Raw genomic sequence first — 19,687 nt, forward strand, 5'->3', positions numbered from 1 at the left:
TCATATCCTTTGACCATTTATCAATTGGAGAATGGCTTGATTTTTTATAAATTTGAGTCAGTTCTCTATATATTTTGGAAATGAGGCCTTTATCAGAACCTTTAATTGTAAAGATGTTTTCCCAGTTAGTTACTTCCCTACTAATCTTGTTTGCATTCGTTCTGTTTGTACAAAGGCTTTTTAATTTGATATAATCAAAATTTTCTATTTTGTGATTGGTAATGGTCTCTAGTTCATCTTTGGTCACAAATTTCTTTCTCCTCCACAAGTCTGAGAGATAAACTATCCTATGTTCCTCTAATTTATTTATAATCTCGTTCTTTATGCCTAGGTCATGGACCCATTTTGATCTTATCTTGGTATGTGGTGTTAAGTGTGGGTCCTTGCCTAATTTCTGCCATACTAATTTCCAGTTATCCCAGCAGTTTTTATCAAATAATGAAATCTTATCCCAAAATTTAGAATCTTTGGGTTTGTCAAACACTAGATTGCTATAGTTGACTATTCTGTCTTGTGAACCTAACCTTTTCCACTGATCAACTAATCTATTTCTAAGCCAATACCAGATGGTTTTGGTGACTGCTGCTTTATAATATAATTTTAGATCAGGTACAGCTAGACCACCTTCATTTGATTTTTTTTTCATTAATTCCCTTGAGATTCTCGACTTTTTATTGTTCCATATGAATTTTGTTGTTATTTTTTCTAAATCATTAAAATATTTTCTTGGAAGTCTGATTGGTATAGCACTAAATAAATAGATTAGTTTAGGGAGTATTGTCATCTTTATTATATTTGCTCGGCCTATCCAAGAGCACTTAATATTTTTCCAATTATTTAAGTCTGATTTTATTTGTGTGAAAACTTTTTTGTAATTTTGCTCATATAATTCCTGACTTTCCTTTGGTAGGTAGATTCCCAAATATTTTATGCTATCAACAGTTATTTTGAATGGAATTTCTCTTTGTATCTCTTGCTCTTGGATTTTGTTGGTGGTGTATAAGAATGCTGAGGATTTATGGGGATTTATTTTGTATCCTGCTACTTTGCTAAAATTATGAATTATTTCTAATAGCTTTTTAGTAGAATCTCTGGGGTTTTCTAGGTATACCATCATATCATCTGCAAAGAGTGATAGTTTGGTTTCCTCATTGCCTACTCTAATTCCTTTAATCTCTTTCTCGACTCTTATTGCAGAGGCCAGTGTTTCTAATACAATATTGAATAATAATGGTGATAGTGGGCAACCTTGCTTCACTCCAGATCTTACCGGGAAAGGTTCCAGTTTTTCCCCATTGCATATGATGCTTACTGAAGGTTTAAAATATATGCTCCTAACTATTTTAAGGAAAAGTCCTTTTATTCCTATGCTCTCAAGTGTTTTTATTAGGAATGGCTGTTGGATTTTATCAAATGCTTTTTCTGCATCTATTGAAATGATCATATGGTTTTTGTTTGGTTGGTTGTTGATATAGTCAATTATGTTAATAGTTTTCCTAATATTGAACCAGCCCTGCATTCCTGGTATAAATCCTACTTGGTCATAGTGTATTATCCTGGGGATGATTTTCTGTAATCTTTTTGCTAATATTTTATTTAAGATTTTAGCATCAATGTTCATTAGGGAGATTGGTCTATAATTTTCTTTCTCTGTTTTCAGCCTACCTGGTTTAGGTATCAGTACCATATCTGTGTCATAAAAGGAGTTTGGTAGGACTCCTTCAATCCCTACTTCTTCAAATAGTTTATTTAGCATTGGAGTTAATTGATCTTTAAATGTTTGATAGAATTCAGATGTAAATCCATCTGGTCCTGGGGTTTTTTTCTTAGGGAGTTGATTGATAGTTTGTTCTATTTCTTTTTCTGAGATAGGAGTGTTTAGGATATTTACTTCTTCCTCTGTTAGTTTAGGTAAGCTATATTTTTGGAGGTATTCTTCTATTTCATTTAAGTTGTCGAATTTATTGGCGTAAAGTTGGGCAAAGTAACTCCTAATTATTGCTTTAATTTCCTCTTCGTTAGTGGTGAGTTTTTTTGCCAATACTTTAAAAGAAAACCTTTGTTGATAAATTTTTTCAAGGCATATAGATATATAATAGGCTTTTTGAATAAATATTTTTTCTTAGGGCTATGGGGCCTTTTGCCAGCCATTTAAAATAAATCACTCCTAGGAGAGCAGCCTAGAAACATAACTTTTTTCTCAATGACCAAATATTTCTAAACATTCCAGGTTTCTTTAAAAAGAAACCAAACCTCACATATTATAATGAGACCACTCTTCTGAAAGACAGAATTCCTGGATTTCTGGGAAGGGCACAGTTATAGTTGATGTAGAACGTGGCAAAGGAAGGCAGTTTAGCCAGTAGCATCAGAAGTCATGACAAATTGTGAGTAACGCCAGAATAAATTTAGTGTTGGCAAAGACCAAATATGTGTGTGTGTTTTTAAAGCAGCCTGGTTAAAAAAGTTTCCATGGCACAGTGAGATTTAGAGAATCTGTCTTAGGGAATATTGGACCTGCCACCTTTTCTTTTCCTTTTAAAATATTCTTCTTGCCTATAAAGCAAGAACTAAGAAGGTGATTCTATGTAAAACTTTAAATATGATTTCAAGTCTTGTCAATATTGATTTTTTAAAAATTATTTTTTAATACTCTTCTTTCTGAGCTATTGAAACTAGTATAGTGATGGAGTTTTATTGAATGAAGTAGCATAGCCTTTTGACTAGTGAATTTTACTTTTCTGATAATTTAATAAATATTTCAAGGTACATTTGAACTTTTTTTTTCTTCATTGCAAATCTCATTAAAAAATATGGTACTATAATTTGGTACTGTGTTTAAGTGGATATTTTATGTTCCTTTCATGAATTATACTTTAAAGGCAGGATGGGGAGAGAACCTTTCTGTAACCCAACATGAGAAAAAAATTGTGTGCTAATGTCAGTAAGTAGTAATTTAATTTTTGCTCTGAGACTATCTGTATTTTGAAAGGGTCAGTGGAGAACTTCAAAGTATTATTTTTTAAATTTATAAAAGATGACATCATCTTCAGCTGAAATAAGAATTTTCTTGTTCCTCCAAAAAAGGGTTTCTTAGGCAAAGTATATGTATAGATCTCTTTCTGTTAGAAAAGAGGACTTTTGTTTCTTCCACTGACCATCTGCAAGTTGCTGGCAAGTCACCTATGTCTTTTCAAACCAAAATTTTGAAATACTTTTTGTTTAAGGTTCCTTTCAAGATGAAGCTAGCTGTGGTTTAGTATACAAGTTGATAAACAGGATTTAGTGTCTGACAAATGATACTCTGTAGGCAAATTAAAAGAATAAGCTAAAATTGAAAACTAAGAATTTATAATAGCATGCTTTAAGTTTCAGAAGAAAAAAGACCATATTTGATGCTACTGACATATTTCTGATGGTGAGTTTTACCAAAAAGTGTATTTTGAATATAGACACAACAGTTAATAACAACAAAAAACCCTCAAGACTTTGCTTTAGCAAAGAAAGGGGTGAACCTCCTCATATGAGACAGGGGTGAAGGAAGGAAACAGTGGCAGAAGGCATCTGAGTGATGTGAGATGAAAGGTTGGGAAAGAGAAAGCTCACAGGGGAACCTTCAGCTTTTTCAGTGAAAGATGGAGCAGGATTGAGGGTAAGAGAAGGGAGAGCTGTGGGAGATGAAAGCTGTGGGAGACTTGAGGAGGGATGAAAGGGTTTAAGAGAACTGTGGTTTGGGCTAGTAAAGTGGGTTAATAAGGGAGGTGTCACAGCACTGTCCAGAGTCAGTGAGGGTCCAATGCGATATAAATTTGTACTGGATCCAGTCAGCATAGTTTTAATCTCCAGGTTCTTTCAGCAGCATATTAGGTCTAGAGAAATAGAGGCAATACCTTGACTGAAGGAAGCCCCAAATCATCCAGTTATCTGGCAGCGCTTAGAACTTATTGAAGCTTACAGCGTGTGACTCCAAACTAGGGTTTGTTTGTTTTTTTTAATAGTGCAACTGGGAAGTAAAACCATTCCATAAATAAGGATAGTAGATAGAATCTAGTTCTTTTGATTAATAAATAAATGAAAAGGCTAAGTAAGGAATATGTAGTTTTTCATAAACTCTACAGGGGCCGAGATAAAGATAGACATTTACTTTTCAGGATGGAGGAGATGACAAGAAATGTAAATGTAAATTTACCTTTGTACTCCCATCCCAATAACCATTCTTTTTTCTGTTTAAAAGAGGATTCACATAAGTTTATAATGGACAAAGGAGAGAAAGACAAGAGAGATTACATAAATGTGTAGTTTTTCTCTTTAAACAATTATTCTCAAGAGAAAGTTAGTTTTTTGACTGCTTGTCATACTTCCAGGCCTTGAAGGGCTGTCTATGTTGGCAATTAATTTTGTTTACTTTTTGCTGTTCTGAGAGAGACTATAGAGTTCATATACCTAGCAATGTGAGTGCCTTGTTAGCTTTTCTGTGTTGGCATTTGCTAATATAGACATTGCAGAAGAGACTTGTCATAGCCAGGAAATTGAACATTAGGAGACAGCTTCTGTTGTCAGACAACCACTGAAAAGTCAGAGGTGGTTCTTGGTTTATGTAAGCAGGCTGTTTTGCAGTTCTCTTTGTATGGTGATTTTTTGTGTCATGAATTTGTTCATGGATGTGAAGAAGAGGGAGGAGGATGGAGGGAGAGGGGCCAGCACACAAATCAAGGTCAGGTTGGGGCTGGCTAGAACCAAGAGGAAAAACATTGAAAGCTGAACACGTGGGGGTCAGTTGGCCATGGACATAGACAAGAAGGGAAGGCTACTCGAAGGGCTGGGATAGAATATCTCTCTCAGGATCTTTGTGTGTGTGTGTGTAAGGGTGGTGGATTCACAGTCCTGGAATAAGGACACAGAAAGAAAGCACAGTATTATAGTAACTTATCATTAACATGGGTATTTTTGTAGAATGCAGGTTTTTTCAGAATTCTATATGTAATAAAGTCAAATTTGCATAATATAAATTTGCATAAAGGTGAGAACTGTATTTTAAACAACTGGCTTTGAATCCCTTGCTAGAAGATGTGAACTCTTTGCAGACAAGTAAAATAATGGAGCTGATACTTAGGATTTTAGTTTTGCTTCTGTCTTGTTTAGGAAATCAGAAGAGCAATGCTGATTTCAGATAAATATTTTTATCTTAGAAAATAGCTGGGTGAAAATTTTATAACCATTTTTCTGTCCTTTTCATATTGCTTGATATTTAATGTAGAAACATGCTAGTATTTTAAAAATATTAACCTGTGGAGTTTTTTAAAAAAAGAATTTTAAATGATGTAAATTAGGAAAAGAAGGGAGAGAGTCTTATGGTACTTTTTTTACTTAAAGATTCAGAGGAATTCTACCTCTCTTCTCACTATCCCATCTTAAAATATGGTGAAACTTTGCTGTTCTGTAGAGTGAATGAATTAGAAAGTATTTATTTAGTACTTACTGTGATGGCAGGTCCCATAGTCACTTTGGCCAGAGATACATACAGAAAGACAAGGTTCTCTTCTTTTATGTATGTTGGCATTTTAAATAAAAGATCTGCTGGCACAGACCACAGCCCTTCTGTAATTTAGTAGATGTTTTTTTAAGAAGGGCTGTGATGGAAAAATCAGTGGCCAGCTTGCGATTGAACCTCTCCCCCAACCTAGCCAGGCTGGGCTTTCGGATAGCCCTGAGTGTGGAGCTTGGTTCAGCACTTTCCCTTGTCTACCACAACATCTAGAGCCCTTCATGCTGTGGGGATGCCTCAGAATCAAACTTTGGAGGAAGAATACCCATAGCTAAATGGGGGAGCTGGAGACGGGAATCAAACAACTTAACTGGCTGCCTTTGGTTAAAAGGCTAATTAGAAGGTTGTTATCTTGGACTTTATTTTCTAAATGACAAATATCAGTTCACATGTTATATTGGAATCTTGTTGATGCAAGTGATGTTTTTTTGGTTTTAGTGCCTGGTTGTCTGGTTATGAGGACCCGGTGGTGTCTCGAATTAACATGAGAATACAGGATCTCACTGGATTAGACGTCTCCACAGCTGAGGAGCTCCAGGTAGGTTCCCCAATTAAAAATGAATACATTGCTTCAGCCATGTTGCTTCCCTTAAAGGACCTTTCATCTTGGCCATTCCCAAAAGAGCTCCTCCTTAATGTATTTATCAATATCACATTTAAAAACAGACCTGACTTGTTTTAATAAAACTTGTTGCTCAACCTCCAATCAGATGAAAAGAACTCCTCTGTAGGAGAATTCTTTGACAGTCATTGCATCAAATTCTTTCTAATGGATTCTTAAAGACTTGTTGTGCGCGCGCGCGCGCGTGCGTGTGTGCGTGTGTGTGTGTGTGAATGTTTATATATTTATATATGTGTGTATATATACATAAAATAAGGACTAGGGGAGGATAGGGATGATATATACAAAGTAAAAGAGAAACTTAACTTTAAAATATCTAAATATCTATTATATATTAATTATCTACATATAGATAGATAGATATCCTTGAGAATGTCTAGAAGGTCTATTGACCTTATGTTCAGTTATATTCCTTCATTCTTTTTTCCTTGCTCTAGTTTTCATAGGGACCATTAGCTATCCTACCTTTGGTTTTTGTAGCATGGAAGGAAAGTTACAACTGCTTGATTGGGGGCATCAGGCAGAAAGGAGAGGGAGAGTGTGAGTGAGTGTGTGTGTGTGTGTGTGTGTCTTTGTGTGTGTTTAATTCTTCCCTGTTTTCGGCTATTCAGTTGTTTTTCAGTTGTGTTCAACTCCCAGTGACTCCATTTGGGGTTTTCTTGGTGCTGGAGTAGTTTGTCATTTCCTTTTTTAGATAATTTTACAGATGAGGAAGAGAAACAGGATTAAGTAACTTGTCCAGGGTCACATAACTGATAAGTGTCTGAGTCAGGATTTGAACTTGAGAAGACAAGTCTTCCTGATTCTAGGCCTAGTGCTTTATCCACTCCATTAAATGGGGAAAAACAAAAACCTGGCAGGACAAGGTCCTAGTTTGAGTAGAAAACAGCGACAGTGAGGGATTTGCCAATATTTTGGACTTTGGAAAAAGCCTTGATCTTCACTGAATGTTTCCTTTGAGATTTTAATGCTGAATTGGGATATTGCACTTGCACTGATTTTTGAGTGAGGGTACTAAGGAAGAATTGTCTTTTCCAAAATTTTGCTGAAATGATCATGAATAGTTCAAAGGTTGCACATAGTAAATGACTCCCCTTCTCTCCCCTAACTTTCCAGGAACTGTAACTGCTTTTAGCTATGTTGCTTTTCATTTCACTGTAGGTAGCCAACTACGGCGTAGGGGGCCAGTACGAGCCTCACTTTGATTTTGGAAGGGTAAGTGTAGCTATTCTTATATTTTGTTCTTTATGTGCATTGTTTCTCTTTTTCAGGTGGCAAATTATGGAGTGGGAGGACAGTATGAACCCCACTTTGACTTTGCACGGGCAAGTAAAAAGATGAAGGGGTGAAAATAATCCACTAAAGCATAGGCATCACAATGTTTCCACACTCTAGTTTTATTATTATTTTTTCAAAATTCCTTGGCCTATCACTTCTTTTAAATTATTTGAGTGAAGCTCACTAAACCACCAGGGGAACAGATGAATGAAGGGGGTCACCATTTAACTTGTCAGTTGCATTAAATCAAGAATGTTGTGGTGAAAATGATGAATTTTATATTTAAAAAAAGTCCAGAATTAGTTATATGTATTATTCCCTTCTAAGTTAAAAAATCCTTTGTTTTATATATTACTGATAAATTGGACCTAACTTGATTGGAATAAAGTTAAATTGAAAATATAAATGTCATTTTCAATTAGGAAAAAGTACCTGAAAAGAGGTCCTTTGCTTTCCAGTTGTTTGACTTTCCTGGAATTTATTGTGCTTTTGATTAAACTTAATTTTTTTTGATTTACACATGTAGCTATTACTAAAATACCACTACTGAATTCTGGTGACTTTGGGTGTCTGTGCATTAATATAAAGTGGGCACTGCTGTGATCTATTAGCTAGCTATCTACTAACTGTTATGTAAATGTTTTGTTCAGAATCAGGATGATAAACACTGTTGTTTCTTGATTAGGATAGAAACTAATACACATACATGATAATTGCATGAATCAGCTTTTGAAATGGTCTAAATCCATATAAACCAAATTATTTCATATGTGAATAAATAACAGGAGCATATCCTTTAATCCTGGAGAAACAAAATAACTTTTAACTTAAACCAGTAAAGATTAGCTTTGTTCTTATAGTCCCAGCTATGAAATTGGTGCTATTTAGTATATAGCACATGCTTTTATCTTCGACTCATAGTCTAGTTAAGGAAGGGAGGGAGAAAGTATTTACAGTATTATTGTGAAATAGTAATTCCTCCATTCTTCAGACAATTTATGCTTAGGTTTATTACACAAATATTGTCCTCTTTTATCTTTCAGAATGAAAACCACATTTTAATCACCAGCATTATTACCCCATTACCCAAATCAGGGGTCATAGAATCTTTGAGATTGGCAGGCATTATCTAATTATGTTCTTCCCTGCTATGTGAATCTATTATACAAATAGAAATCTGTCAGGATCAGCCAACCCTTCTGTAGAGACAACTCTAATTATTAGGGAGTCCTTTCTTTTAAGCCTAAGTCTGTCGATCTTCTTAATATCTAATTTTAATTTAGTAAGTGTGTTTTTATTCCAAATGACAGATCAATGCTTGAAGACAAAGATTGTTGTTCCTCTTAAGTTTTTCTCTAGAGTAAATAACTGGGGATTATTCTGACTGATCTTCCCATGTTATAATTTTGATCAAATGGCTTCTTTCTTACCTTCTGGACATGGTTCAGTTTGGGATACCATCTTTTGGGAAGGTGACAAGCTGAACGCAGTATTCCAGATGAGTTTTAGATAATAGGATAATAGGACAATCACTGCCCTTATTGTAATAATACAATTTAAGATTGCTTTAGAGGCTGCTATACTGTTTGTCTTGCTACTAAATCTCTGATTAATTACACAGAATTATGAGGAATAGCACATTGTTCCAAATATTTTTTTAACTTTTTTAGATACTTTTATGTTTTAAAAATATCAACCTTTGTGGTGTCTGATCCTTCGGTGGTTTCAGCAAAATTCCTAAGTCCCAAATGGGTCTGTGCCAACAAAAATACATTTCTCAGTCCTCATATCTTAATAGGCTAAAGATGACTCATTTTGTGTGATTTAAGCAGTAGCACAAATTGACACCACTTTGTAAAAGTAGATTTAAATCATATTTTCCTGTAGAGAGTTTAAAATGATAGCTACCCCAAGTGAAAGATAATACCAAGTAACTTAATTTTTCTGAAAATTTGTTCTTGGGTAGGCCTCATGGTGGAAAATTCTTTGAACTTTTTAGTCTATTAAAAAACCAGTGTGTGACCTTTTTGTACTTCCCCTGAAATGTCTTTTGGTAACTGCCAAAGGAAGGTTCCTTTCTCCAGTTGTGGAAGTTACTTCTGGCCTTTAGAATTTCAAAGGACTTTATAATCAAAGATCAATTGCATGATTAGCATAAATCTCTAGTTGGCTTAAAAATATATGATAGGCTTCACATATGAACACTGTTAAGGAAAAAAAGCTTCCTTTTACTATACAGAAATACTTGGGAAATTGGATTTGATGGATAGTCTCTTTTCTGTTAGTATTTTGGTAAAAAAAAAAATGAGCATATATATATTGAAATTGAATTTGTTCGACTTTTCATATGTCAGATATTATATGGAAAGCACCAAATATGCAAAGGAAACTCTGGTCTTTTCGTGTGAACTTCAGCCTACGATCGATCAGTTGCCTTTATATTGATTATTTGATTCATAAAGGTTGACATCTATTTAATCTTCACTGCCTTATCCACAGAAAGATGAACCAGATGCTTTCAAAGAGCTGGGCACAGGCAATAGAATCGCTACATGGTTATTCTATGTAAGTTCCCTTGGGCATTTCTTTTTTAATTGGGAAAGTTGTTAATGGGCCAAATTCTGTTAGAACAAAAATAATCTCTGTGTGACAAGAGTGCAAATCTCTATTTTTTTCAGGGGCTATTTGATGTGATTTTTGACATAGCCACAGAATGGACAATATCACAGAATTTGCTTATACTGCAGTTTAATTCCTACACTATAATAACATTAGGCTTTGTACCTCTTTAATTAATAATTGATAATAATAGTATTAGGTCTTATATAGTACTTTTAGGTTTGCAAAAAAGCATTTTGAATACATTATGTCATTTGATCCTCACAACAGTCCTAGCCCTATCCACATTTTACAGAGAAAGAAATTGAGGCTGAGAGACGAAATGACTTGCTTAGGATCATACAGCTAAGGGTGTGCCTGAGGCAATATTTGAACTCAGGTCTTCCTGATTACGAGACCAGTATTGTACCACCTAGCTGCCTATAAGTTGACTACATTAGTCTTTTCTAAAACAAGTTGACTTTTAACATCCTAAATTAAGATTTTCACAAGAGTTGAGTAGGCACAGATACTTTATTTCATATCATTTGAATTATAATAGCATCTTCAGTGAAGTTATACTCTGAATGTAATACAAGTGTCACAAATTCCAGATATTAAAAATCCATGTATGAAATCTGGTAGTCTCAGTATTTAATTAACCAGATGCTCTCTTGTGTTTATCACTCTTTTTTCTGAAGATAGAAGCTAGAGAGGTGAAATTGGTCCCCATCTTCTTATTCCTCACCCCAATCTGGCGCGGATGGCTCCGGGTGAAGCCTCCAAAGTCCCTTTAGATGCCCATGGCCTTTCAGTGTCTGCAGAGTCCTTGAAGAGTCCATCATCCCTTTTTTGTGTGTCTTTTGTAGATGAGTGATGTGTCAGCAGGGGGAGCTACTGTCTTTCCTGAAGTAGGAGCCAGTGTTTGGCCCAAGAAGGTAAATTTTGCCTTTAAACCTAGAAGGACCACTTCTCAAATTTGTGATCCATTTAGAGCTGTACTTTTAAAATTCAGTTGCAATTGTGTATTTTTGTAAGGCTTGCCTGCTGAAGTATGCAGTTGTATGTATGTGTCTGGTGTGGGGTGGGGAGAGAGAAGACTGAGAGTGTTTTAAATTTTCAGACCCCCAGAGAGACTTGTTTGGGGCTCACAGGGTGGTGGGTGACCCTCACCTCCTACAAAAGAAGAAAGCTGAAGGTTTTTGGCTCATTGTATTCCCGCTGTGACTTCATCTTTCTTGATGTAGATTGTAATCCTGCCACATTGTCTTATCTTTTTCACTTCTTAAAAATTTAGGATTTCCAAATCCTAAGGATTTACTCTCAAAGACATGGATATGGCATGGGGAGTGGGGGAGACAGATAAGGCTTTACTTGAGAAGAATCCTCCTTTATAGAAATGTGAGGGATGTTAAGGGAAGGGAGAGCCTGGTTTATGTGCAATTTGAAGATGAGCTGTTTTTTTTCCTCCCATTTTTCAGGGAACAGCAGTGTTCTGGTACAATCTATTTGCAAGTGGAGAAGGTGACTACAGTACAAGACATGCAGCCTGTCCTGTGCTAGTTGGAAACAAATGGGGTAGGCATCTCATCTCCTGGATTCCTTTGAAAATTTGGAGTTTTGCCCCACACAATAAAGTACAATTGAATATAACTTGGAAACTTCCTCCTACCAAAAGCAATTTGGTACCTATTCTGCCTCTTGAAGGGGGGAGTAGGAAGGCTGTGGACAAGAGACATGATCAACTGGACCAGGCACCCAGAATTGAAACTGTGTCCAAAACAGGAGTTAGCTCAGGCTGTTTAAAGACAGTTTGTCTTTAAAAAGTGATGGCATGCAGGAAGAAAAAGAGAACAGTCATTTAAAAACTTCATAGAAATTGAATTGAGGAAATCAGATATTTACGTGGCACTTAATCCCCATCACTTCTGGATTCATTAGTAGTATCTGAAAGATTGGAGCCCTAATTTTGCTTAGTCTTCATAGCTTAAAATATAATGGTGGGTAATCCATTCTGTAGCATCAAGCAGAAACTTGTATTGCCTATAAACAAATAAATAGGCAGATAGATAAATAAATCAATTAAGTAGATGGATGAATAAAAAAGTAGATAGCCAGGGATTCTTTAGTTCTGAAGATTTTTCTTTTCATACAGGGAGACTTTTGACTCTAGTCCTACAATCTCCATTTTCTGAACATGTAACTTAGATTCATTTGTGTTTCATAAGAATCCTTGGGTGATTGCCTTTAGTGCTTCATTTTTAAAAGCAGCCAATACCAAAAAATGAAAAAAAAGTTAAAATATCTAGCAACTTTTCTCCCCCTTCTTCTTCTCTCCTCCACCTGTTTTCTTTTGTATTCTTAGCAGATTAGATTTAAAAAATTCTTAACCAGGTTTTGATTTCTTAAATTTTAGCTCACATTGCATTTTTAATTGATAATTTACCTCTTAGAAGTCAAATAAATGGGAAGAATTCATAAAAATCATAAGTTTTGTCACTTAGAAGAACCTCAGAAATAATCCTTCCTTCAGAGGCTCAAGCTGGAAGACATCAGCTTTTGTTCATTTTTTTGACTAGTTTGATCATTGAATTTCAATGTGATTTTTTTTGGGGGAGCAAACTTAGATATTTTATGTATTTAAAAACTTGATTCTTAGAAGAGGGTTGCTCGTAGCCTTCACCAGGTACTGCACACAAAAGTTATAAATGTTGCTCTAATCCAGTTTTTCAGAGAACTTGTGCCTCATCCCAAGTCATTGAGGACAGTCTGTGTCTATGGGAATGGCACCTAAAGCTTCCAAATCTGGTGTTCTTACCACCATCCCATGCTGTTTTTCATAGAAACATGAAAAATGTGGAATCTGGGAAGGCTCGAGAGAAATGAAGAAGAAATAACCTCTTTTTTTTTCCTTCCTAGTATCCAATAAATGGATTCACGAACGTGGACAGGAATTCCGAAGACCATGCACCTTGTCAGAGTTGGAATGATGCAGACTTCCCTGTTCCTTCCCTTCTTCCTGTCCTTTAAATATGTGTATTGCATAGTACACTTTCCAAATTTAGCAGTTTACAATCGACTAACAACACTCCACTACAGATTAAGTCTCAAACCTCATCCCGTGTTTCATCTGTGGACAATCTCCCTTTTTTCCCCTTTTAAACAAAAACAAAACAAAACCTGTTTTTGTATGTAAAACCTTAGGGTATCATGAGATGGGACATCACCAAATAAGGGTCTCATATAAGCAGGCAATAAGACTGCAATAGGATATATCCGGAGGAGTTTCTTGACTTTCAGAGAAATATAATCTCTGGATCTCCAAGTATAAAATGACTCTCCCAATCTGTGAATAGTGGGTTAAGCGTGGGCAAGCTGATTTTCAAGAGCAGCTTCTTTGGGCTTGGAGATCATCTTTACCTAAGCAATCCCACCCCCTTCATCCTTTCGTGCTGAGAGTCTGCCTGAAAGCTGGCAGTGTTACATGGCTGTACTCTACACTTGGTACCCTGTGCAGTTTGACCCACATATATGCCAGCCTGTGGTGAGCTTTTCTGCCTTTTTTGGCACATCATTAATCTCCATCTTGTCTCATCCACCTCAGAAGTGCATTTGACTTAAAGACTCAGATCAGTTGGTACCCAAAGTATGTTAGCAGGTTTGCCAAATAACCTCCTAGATATTGGCTTTCCCCAAAATCCCGAGACATTGTTGTTTCTCCTCTCTTCTTGAATAATTGTGACCATACAATTGCTGCTTTTCTCACATCTTAGTGTTAATGCTTTGCCAGTTATTCCTGCCAGAGCAGGATGGTGACATTAGCATTTTGAATCAACAAGAGTGCCTTAGGAGACTGGAAAGTTAATGTGCAAGAAAGACCTTTAAGTAATGAGGTAAAATTACAAGCATTGAAAGCTTTTTATTCCTGAAAAGCCAAATTGTTTGCTTTTTCAATTCTGAAATGTTTTGTGACAATGACCTATTATTTATAATCTTAAATCTTTTTTTTTTAAATATTGCTGGTTCTGTGTGTTTCTTTTGTTTGAATACATTTCAGAGTAGGTGCTTTCCTCTCTCTTAGTGGTAGGTATTCCATGGTCTGGGATATGGGGTGACTTCTGCATGCTCTTGCCTTCCCTTCACATTGATCCTGCTGAGTTATCAAACAGAGACTTCATCTTATAAAATACATGGTCATGCCTTTAGGAAGTTTTCAAAGGCTTAGTAACATTTTAACTTGAATGAGTTTTCAGAAAGATTTCTCATTTTAATGTGGTTATACGTACAATGATAGTAACGGTACTCAAATGCTTCCCCCTCCCTCCCCCCCATTTTAAAAAATATGGTGGTGTATGATCCTGGGCTGTGCCAGATTGTTTTCTACAATTATAGGTTACAAAAAAAGGTGCCAGTGTGTACTGGTAGAGAGAGGTTTCCACACTTGGAAGTTTCTTTAGTGAAATCACAGATGCAATCCCTGTCCTGTGTTATAAAACTGTAGGAACCTAATGAAGTATGTTAATTGGGTCTTATCCTAATTTTCCAGCAACACATACAAATATTCTTCTAGCCAATCTATTTCATGCAGACTTTTTATGGCATTGGTAATCTATTAGGATCAGGCTTAATCTAATACCATTTTTAGAACTTTTCATCTTCAGCAACTCTTTGGACAATAATTAAATATTCAGAGAAGAATATGGCTCATCATTCTGGAAAAAGTAGCTATCATTTTTTGTTCTTCCTCTATCAGTTTAATGAATTCCATCCCTCCTTCCCTTCGTCCCTCCCTTCCTTCCATTCTTCCTTTTATTTTAATAGAAACAAAATGAGAATTAAGTATTACATTTCATTAGTGAGTAAATTCTGAACAAGTCACATGAATTACAGGGACTTTGATTCCCCCACATTTTTGGGAAATATTATAAATGTCAAGTTATAGAAGTGAAAATAGGGTATAAGCCAATTGTATTTCTGCTCAGTATATCTTGCTGGGCTTAAGAATTTATAATTGAAATATCCAAATAGAATTTACCACAGTAAAAAGTCACATTTCTCTCAATTTTATCAATCTTAATACAGCAGAGGCAATTGGTAAAATCTGTTCTAAAATCATTCTTAGACTGAAAATTTTGCACTACTACCTTCAACTTAGGTCACTATATTTGTTCATCAAATAACGGACAAAATATTTTTATTTAAAAAAAATTTAAGACTGTGGAAACTCTATATTGTCCAGACTAGAGGCTACTCAGCAACTAGATCTCAGCATTAACAGCATTAACAAGCTTTGGTCTATTCTGTGTCTGTCTCTTGGACAATTTACCCTCTTTCCCCTAGGCAAAGTGGTAGTTTCGTCCTCCTCCAAACTCCAAACTCCTACTTTAAGGCTCACCATAATATACACTACTACTTCATAGCAACAGGAATTCAAATATATATTAAAAATAAAAGGCAACTTTTATTTTGACCAAAACACTGTGCTAGAATTGAAGGGAAATTCAGAAATAAAACAGGGAACCTGCCTTGAGAGAACTTGTAATCTAGATGAAATCTAGATTAGAAACAAAGGGATATAAAGTATGAAATAAATACAAATCTTAATCTTACAAATTCAGAATAGGAAGCAACATAATGATGCGTCTTGTTTCCCTTTTTTATATTGATTTACTTTTTATAGATAAGAATAACTGCTCTAAGGGGATAGCATAAAAAAGTAGAATAATCAGAATCCAAATAAGATGAGCAATTGTTCAAAGAACTAACTTCCAAAAGCATATGAAATAGGTCCTTCATACTGTTCATATACATGCATCTCATCCTGTTTCTTCCATAGCCACCTGCCCTAGAGAAGCAGTTTTCTTTGCTTCTCTTTTCTTAACTATTTTAAAGACTGCAGAATTTAGAGCTCTGTGTCTGTGAATGGCCCCTTCTGTAAAATATGACTGGTGACTGGTAGGTCATTGACTTCACTGTTTGATTTCTTTCCTAATTTTTCAAAAAATAAAAGTAGAGCAAAAACAAAAATAAAAGTCCTCCACATTCTATTGTAGTTAAAGATTGCATTGTGGGGCTTTATTAATAGAGTAATTAAATTTCAAATACATTGATATGAGAATTTCTTGATAGATATATTTTAGGAGTTTTGTCCCTAAAACCATATTAAAGTCTAAATTAGACTGAAATGTAATTGCCAAATTCTTTTAAAAAATTATAATTGTTGGTTAAATTTGGGAATGAATGAGAAATAACAAAATGACCAGAAAGGTATATGTACTGCCCACTCTTCGGTAACTATCGAAGAGCCAGCATTATTCTTTCAGCATTCTGACCCTGGGAGGAATCATCACATCCCCTCTGTAAGGATGAATGGCAACAGCCATATGTTCACATTCTGATATCAAGGCTACTTGCAGCTCCCCTTATTTGTATGAAACATGCTTCGAAGACAGCATTAGTCAAAAGGATTTCTGGATACTTTGGGTTCATTTGGAATCTCAGTTATATTTATTTTCATCCTATCTGTTAGCCTTGTTGTGATCCAAATAATAAAGGGCAGAAGTTTCTATTTGCTTGTATATCTGTTCCAGGGCTGAATGTGTGTGTGTGTGTGAGAGAGAGAGAGAGAGAAAGAGAGAGGTTTTTTTTTTCTCCTAAAAGAACTTCTGCAAGGGAAAATATTTTGTCTTTATTGATGAAAACTTTCTCAACCCTCCGTGTCCTGCCCTTTCCCCTTCCCACTCTAGCTCCCTCCATCTCTGCAGATCCCACCTTAAATTTCTATACTTAAATTTCTTTATTTACATAATGTTCTTTTTTGATCCTTAAAACACAGGGGCTAGCTCATCCCCATTTTATGAATGAGGAAACCCAGTATTGGTTGGGAAAACTTAATGACCTATGCAAGGTTTAGGCAAACTAAGGCTGTCATCAGCACTCAAATGCAATGTTTCTTGCCACTATGCTGGACTGCCTTTTTAAAAATTTTTTTTTTAATTGTGTATCTCCTCCCCTACAGTCCCCCCAAATCACAAAGTCACTGTCAAAAGGACTACCTAGAGGAAAGGAGATTTATGTTGGTATCAGAGGTCCACCCAACTTCTTTGACCAGGCAGAAAACAATGTGTTTAATCATGTCTCTGTTTTAGAAGCAATCCTAAATCAGAAGGCAAGATAAATTGTTCCTTAAATACCTTCTTGAAAAGGGAAACATTTATTCATTAACTTAAGGAACTAGCCTTGCAAATTCAACTGATATTTAGAAAATGTCCCCTGTGCAAGGCAGTATAACAGGTGGTAGAAGAGGAGATCAAGAGCTCAACACATGATCTCTGCACTCAAGGAACACTGACAGTTATCACACATTCACATTCTAAAAATGACTCATTTTAAATTTGTCACATTACTTCTTTGTCCTGCTTGTTGTGCTAACAAATAGACTTTATCTCATTCTCAAGACATCACTAAAATTGTATCTTTCTCACTGGTTGAGGAATACCATGAATTTTTGGAACTTTCATCTTTTGCATTAATCTAATACAAAATGACAACCCTTCAAATTTTATCACTCCTAAGTAGTTACCAGTCATCTCACTTATTCAGAGAAGAAATAGTACATCCAACGTTGTCACCTTCTGTCTTTTCAATATGCTCAAATTATTCATAGTTTAAGCCATATTGCTCAGGTTTGCCATAGGATTGTACCTCATAAAAGAGACATTTCAGCCTTTGACCAACTCCTGAAAGATGTAACTCATTTGGAGGTGGGGTAGTGCTCTGTGGCTCTGATGGCTAATTCATTTGTTTCTATACATTAGTTTATTGATTTCTATTTTCTGGGTAGCAGGATATTAGGAAATCCTGACCACAGAAATACTTCCTAATTAGGATAATGAGTTTGAAAGAATTAAGTATAATCCTGATGTTAGGATTTTGATGTGAATAGGGAAAGGAAGCTTAAAACTTAGTAAGGAAAAATCTGTCATATGACGTGCATGACCACAAAGTTGAGCTACTCAAGTATTGGGAATAAGAGACAACTGCTCTTTTCCTGCGTTATTAAGAAAACTAGAGGAAGACTTCCAGCTTCCGAAGTGGCGCTTTTGTGGAGCATAATGGATAAGACCTGAACAAGACTGAGAAAGTTGAAAAGGGCGGTAGGATTGCCTCCCTGCGAATAAAATCACACATCTCTGAAAGGATCCGGCAAAGTCCCTCTGCCGGCTTATCCCCTACTCCGGTGCGGCCAAACGGACCTCGTCTCGTGAACAGAACTTGCCCCGTACTAAAACTGACCAGAACGGATTTCTCCCGGGGGTCTCCAGCCCGATCTTGTGACCATCACGATCCATTGTATCCTTCCTGTAAGAGCTTATACTAGATATTTGTTGATTTGAAAGACTTCTTGCCACCATCACCCCCAAAGGGTCTTAGGGTCTAGACTGGGAGTGTCTAGTCAAATAGAACAGAGGACACCAAACTAGGCAAAAGTGTCGATGGGACATGCTGGCTTAGAAAGCCATATATTAACATCAAATATTATTATTATTGTGGTTAAATATTTCCTAATGACATTTTGCTGTGGTTCCAGCAGCACCAGGGAGATTTGTAGGGGAGACCCCGTCTGTGCATGTTTGACACCTCTGATTGTGAGAACTCCCTTCTGGAAGTGAAGCAGAAGTTCATTTAAATTTGAATTTCAGTTGTTCTAACCCCCATATCTCAGGAATCAGGAATTCTCAGACCCAGGAGAATCTTCCAACAAGGAGAGTGTTTAACGGTAGAATAAGTTACCAGTGAGGTAATGTGCTCTTCCCCAGAATGGTTCCATTAGCATGTGTTGGGGGTGAAGAGGAGTCTTTTGCATCAAGTGGAAAGTTGGTAAAGGCAAAAAAGGGGTCTTTTCAAGGAGCCCCCATTCTAATGGACAGGAATACGTGTAAACAACCATATATACAATGCAAATGAGGAAGTCACTGGCCATGGGGAGACTGAAAGACCTTTTGCAAGAAAGGTAGAACTTCAATTGGGTCTTGAAGGAAGCTAAGGGATAGAGATGAGGAGAGATCAAGCATTTCCCGCATGGGGAGGAGGGAAACCAGTAAAATAGCTCCCCAGGTTGGATAATGAAATGTTGTGTTCAAAGAACTGCAGATAGAATTGTAGTGTACAAGTAGGGGGTAAAGACTCCCAGTCAAGAGGTGGGAAGAGGTCAGGTTGTGAAGGGTTTGTTTATTGATTGATTCCTTATCCATCTCATTTTTAAAAAACACATTTCCTTATGAATGATGTTGGGAAAGAAAAATTAGACCAAAAGAGAAAAACCATGAGAGAGAAAAAAAAAAAAAAAAAAAGGTACATAGTATGTATATTCAGCCTCCATATTTCTCTCTTTGGATGCGGATGATATTTTTCATCCAAAACTTATTGGGATTACCTTAGATTACTGAACATCTGAGAAAAATCAAATCTTTTATAGTTGATCATTGCACATTCTTGCTGTAATTATGTACAATGTATTCTTGGTTCTGCTGGTTTTGTTCAGCATCAGTTTGTGTAAAACTTTTCAGGCCTTTCTAAAATCTGCTTGTCCATATTTTTTATAGAACAATAATATCCCATTACTTTCATGTGCCATAATTTAT

At 35.9% G+C, this 19,687-nt stretch overlaps 1 protein-coding gene across 4 annotated transcripts in view; it reads left to right on the forward strand.

Moving 5' to 3' along the window:
• Positions 1–14,057, forward strand: part of P4HA1 (prolyl 4-hydroxylase subunit alpha 1) — a 77,575-nt gene extending 63,518 nt beyond the window's left edge. For 3 of the 4 annotated variants that reach the window (XM_051982168.1, XM_051982169.1, XM_051982170.1), the window contains exons 10-15: positions 5,984–6,083; positions 7,329–7,382; positions 9,945–10,010; positions 10,913–10,981; positions 11,525–11,621; positions 12,963–14,057. In XM_051982168.1, coding sequence (XP_051838128.1) covers positions 5,984–6,083; positions 7,329–7,382; positions 9,945–10,010; positions 10,913–10,981; positions 11,525–11,621; positions 12,963–13,033 — 457 coding nt within the window. In that variant the 3' untranslated portion in view covers positions 13,034–14,057. Of the gene's footprint in view, positions 1–5,983; positions 6,084–7,328; positions 7,383–7,438; positions 7,746–9,944; positions 10,011–10,912; positions 10,982–11,524; positions 11,622–12,962 lie in introns of those variants that run through there. The other variant, XM_051982171.1, reaches the window with a different exon arrangement.
• Positions 14,058–19,687: the final 5,630 nt, after the last annotated feature.

This window comes from Antechinus flavipes, chromosome 2 (genome assembly GCF_016432865.1).
Source record: "Antechinus flavipes isolate AdamAnt ecotype Samford, QLD, Australia chromosome 2, AdamAnt_v2, whole genome shotgun sequence".
Taxonomy (NCBI): Eukaryota; Metazoa; Chordata; class Mammalia; order Dasyuromorphia; family Dasyuridae; genus Antechinus; species Antechinus flavipes.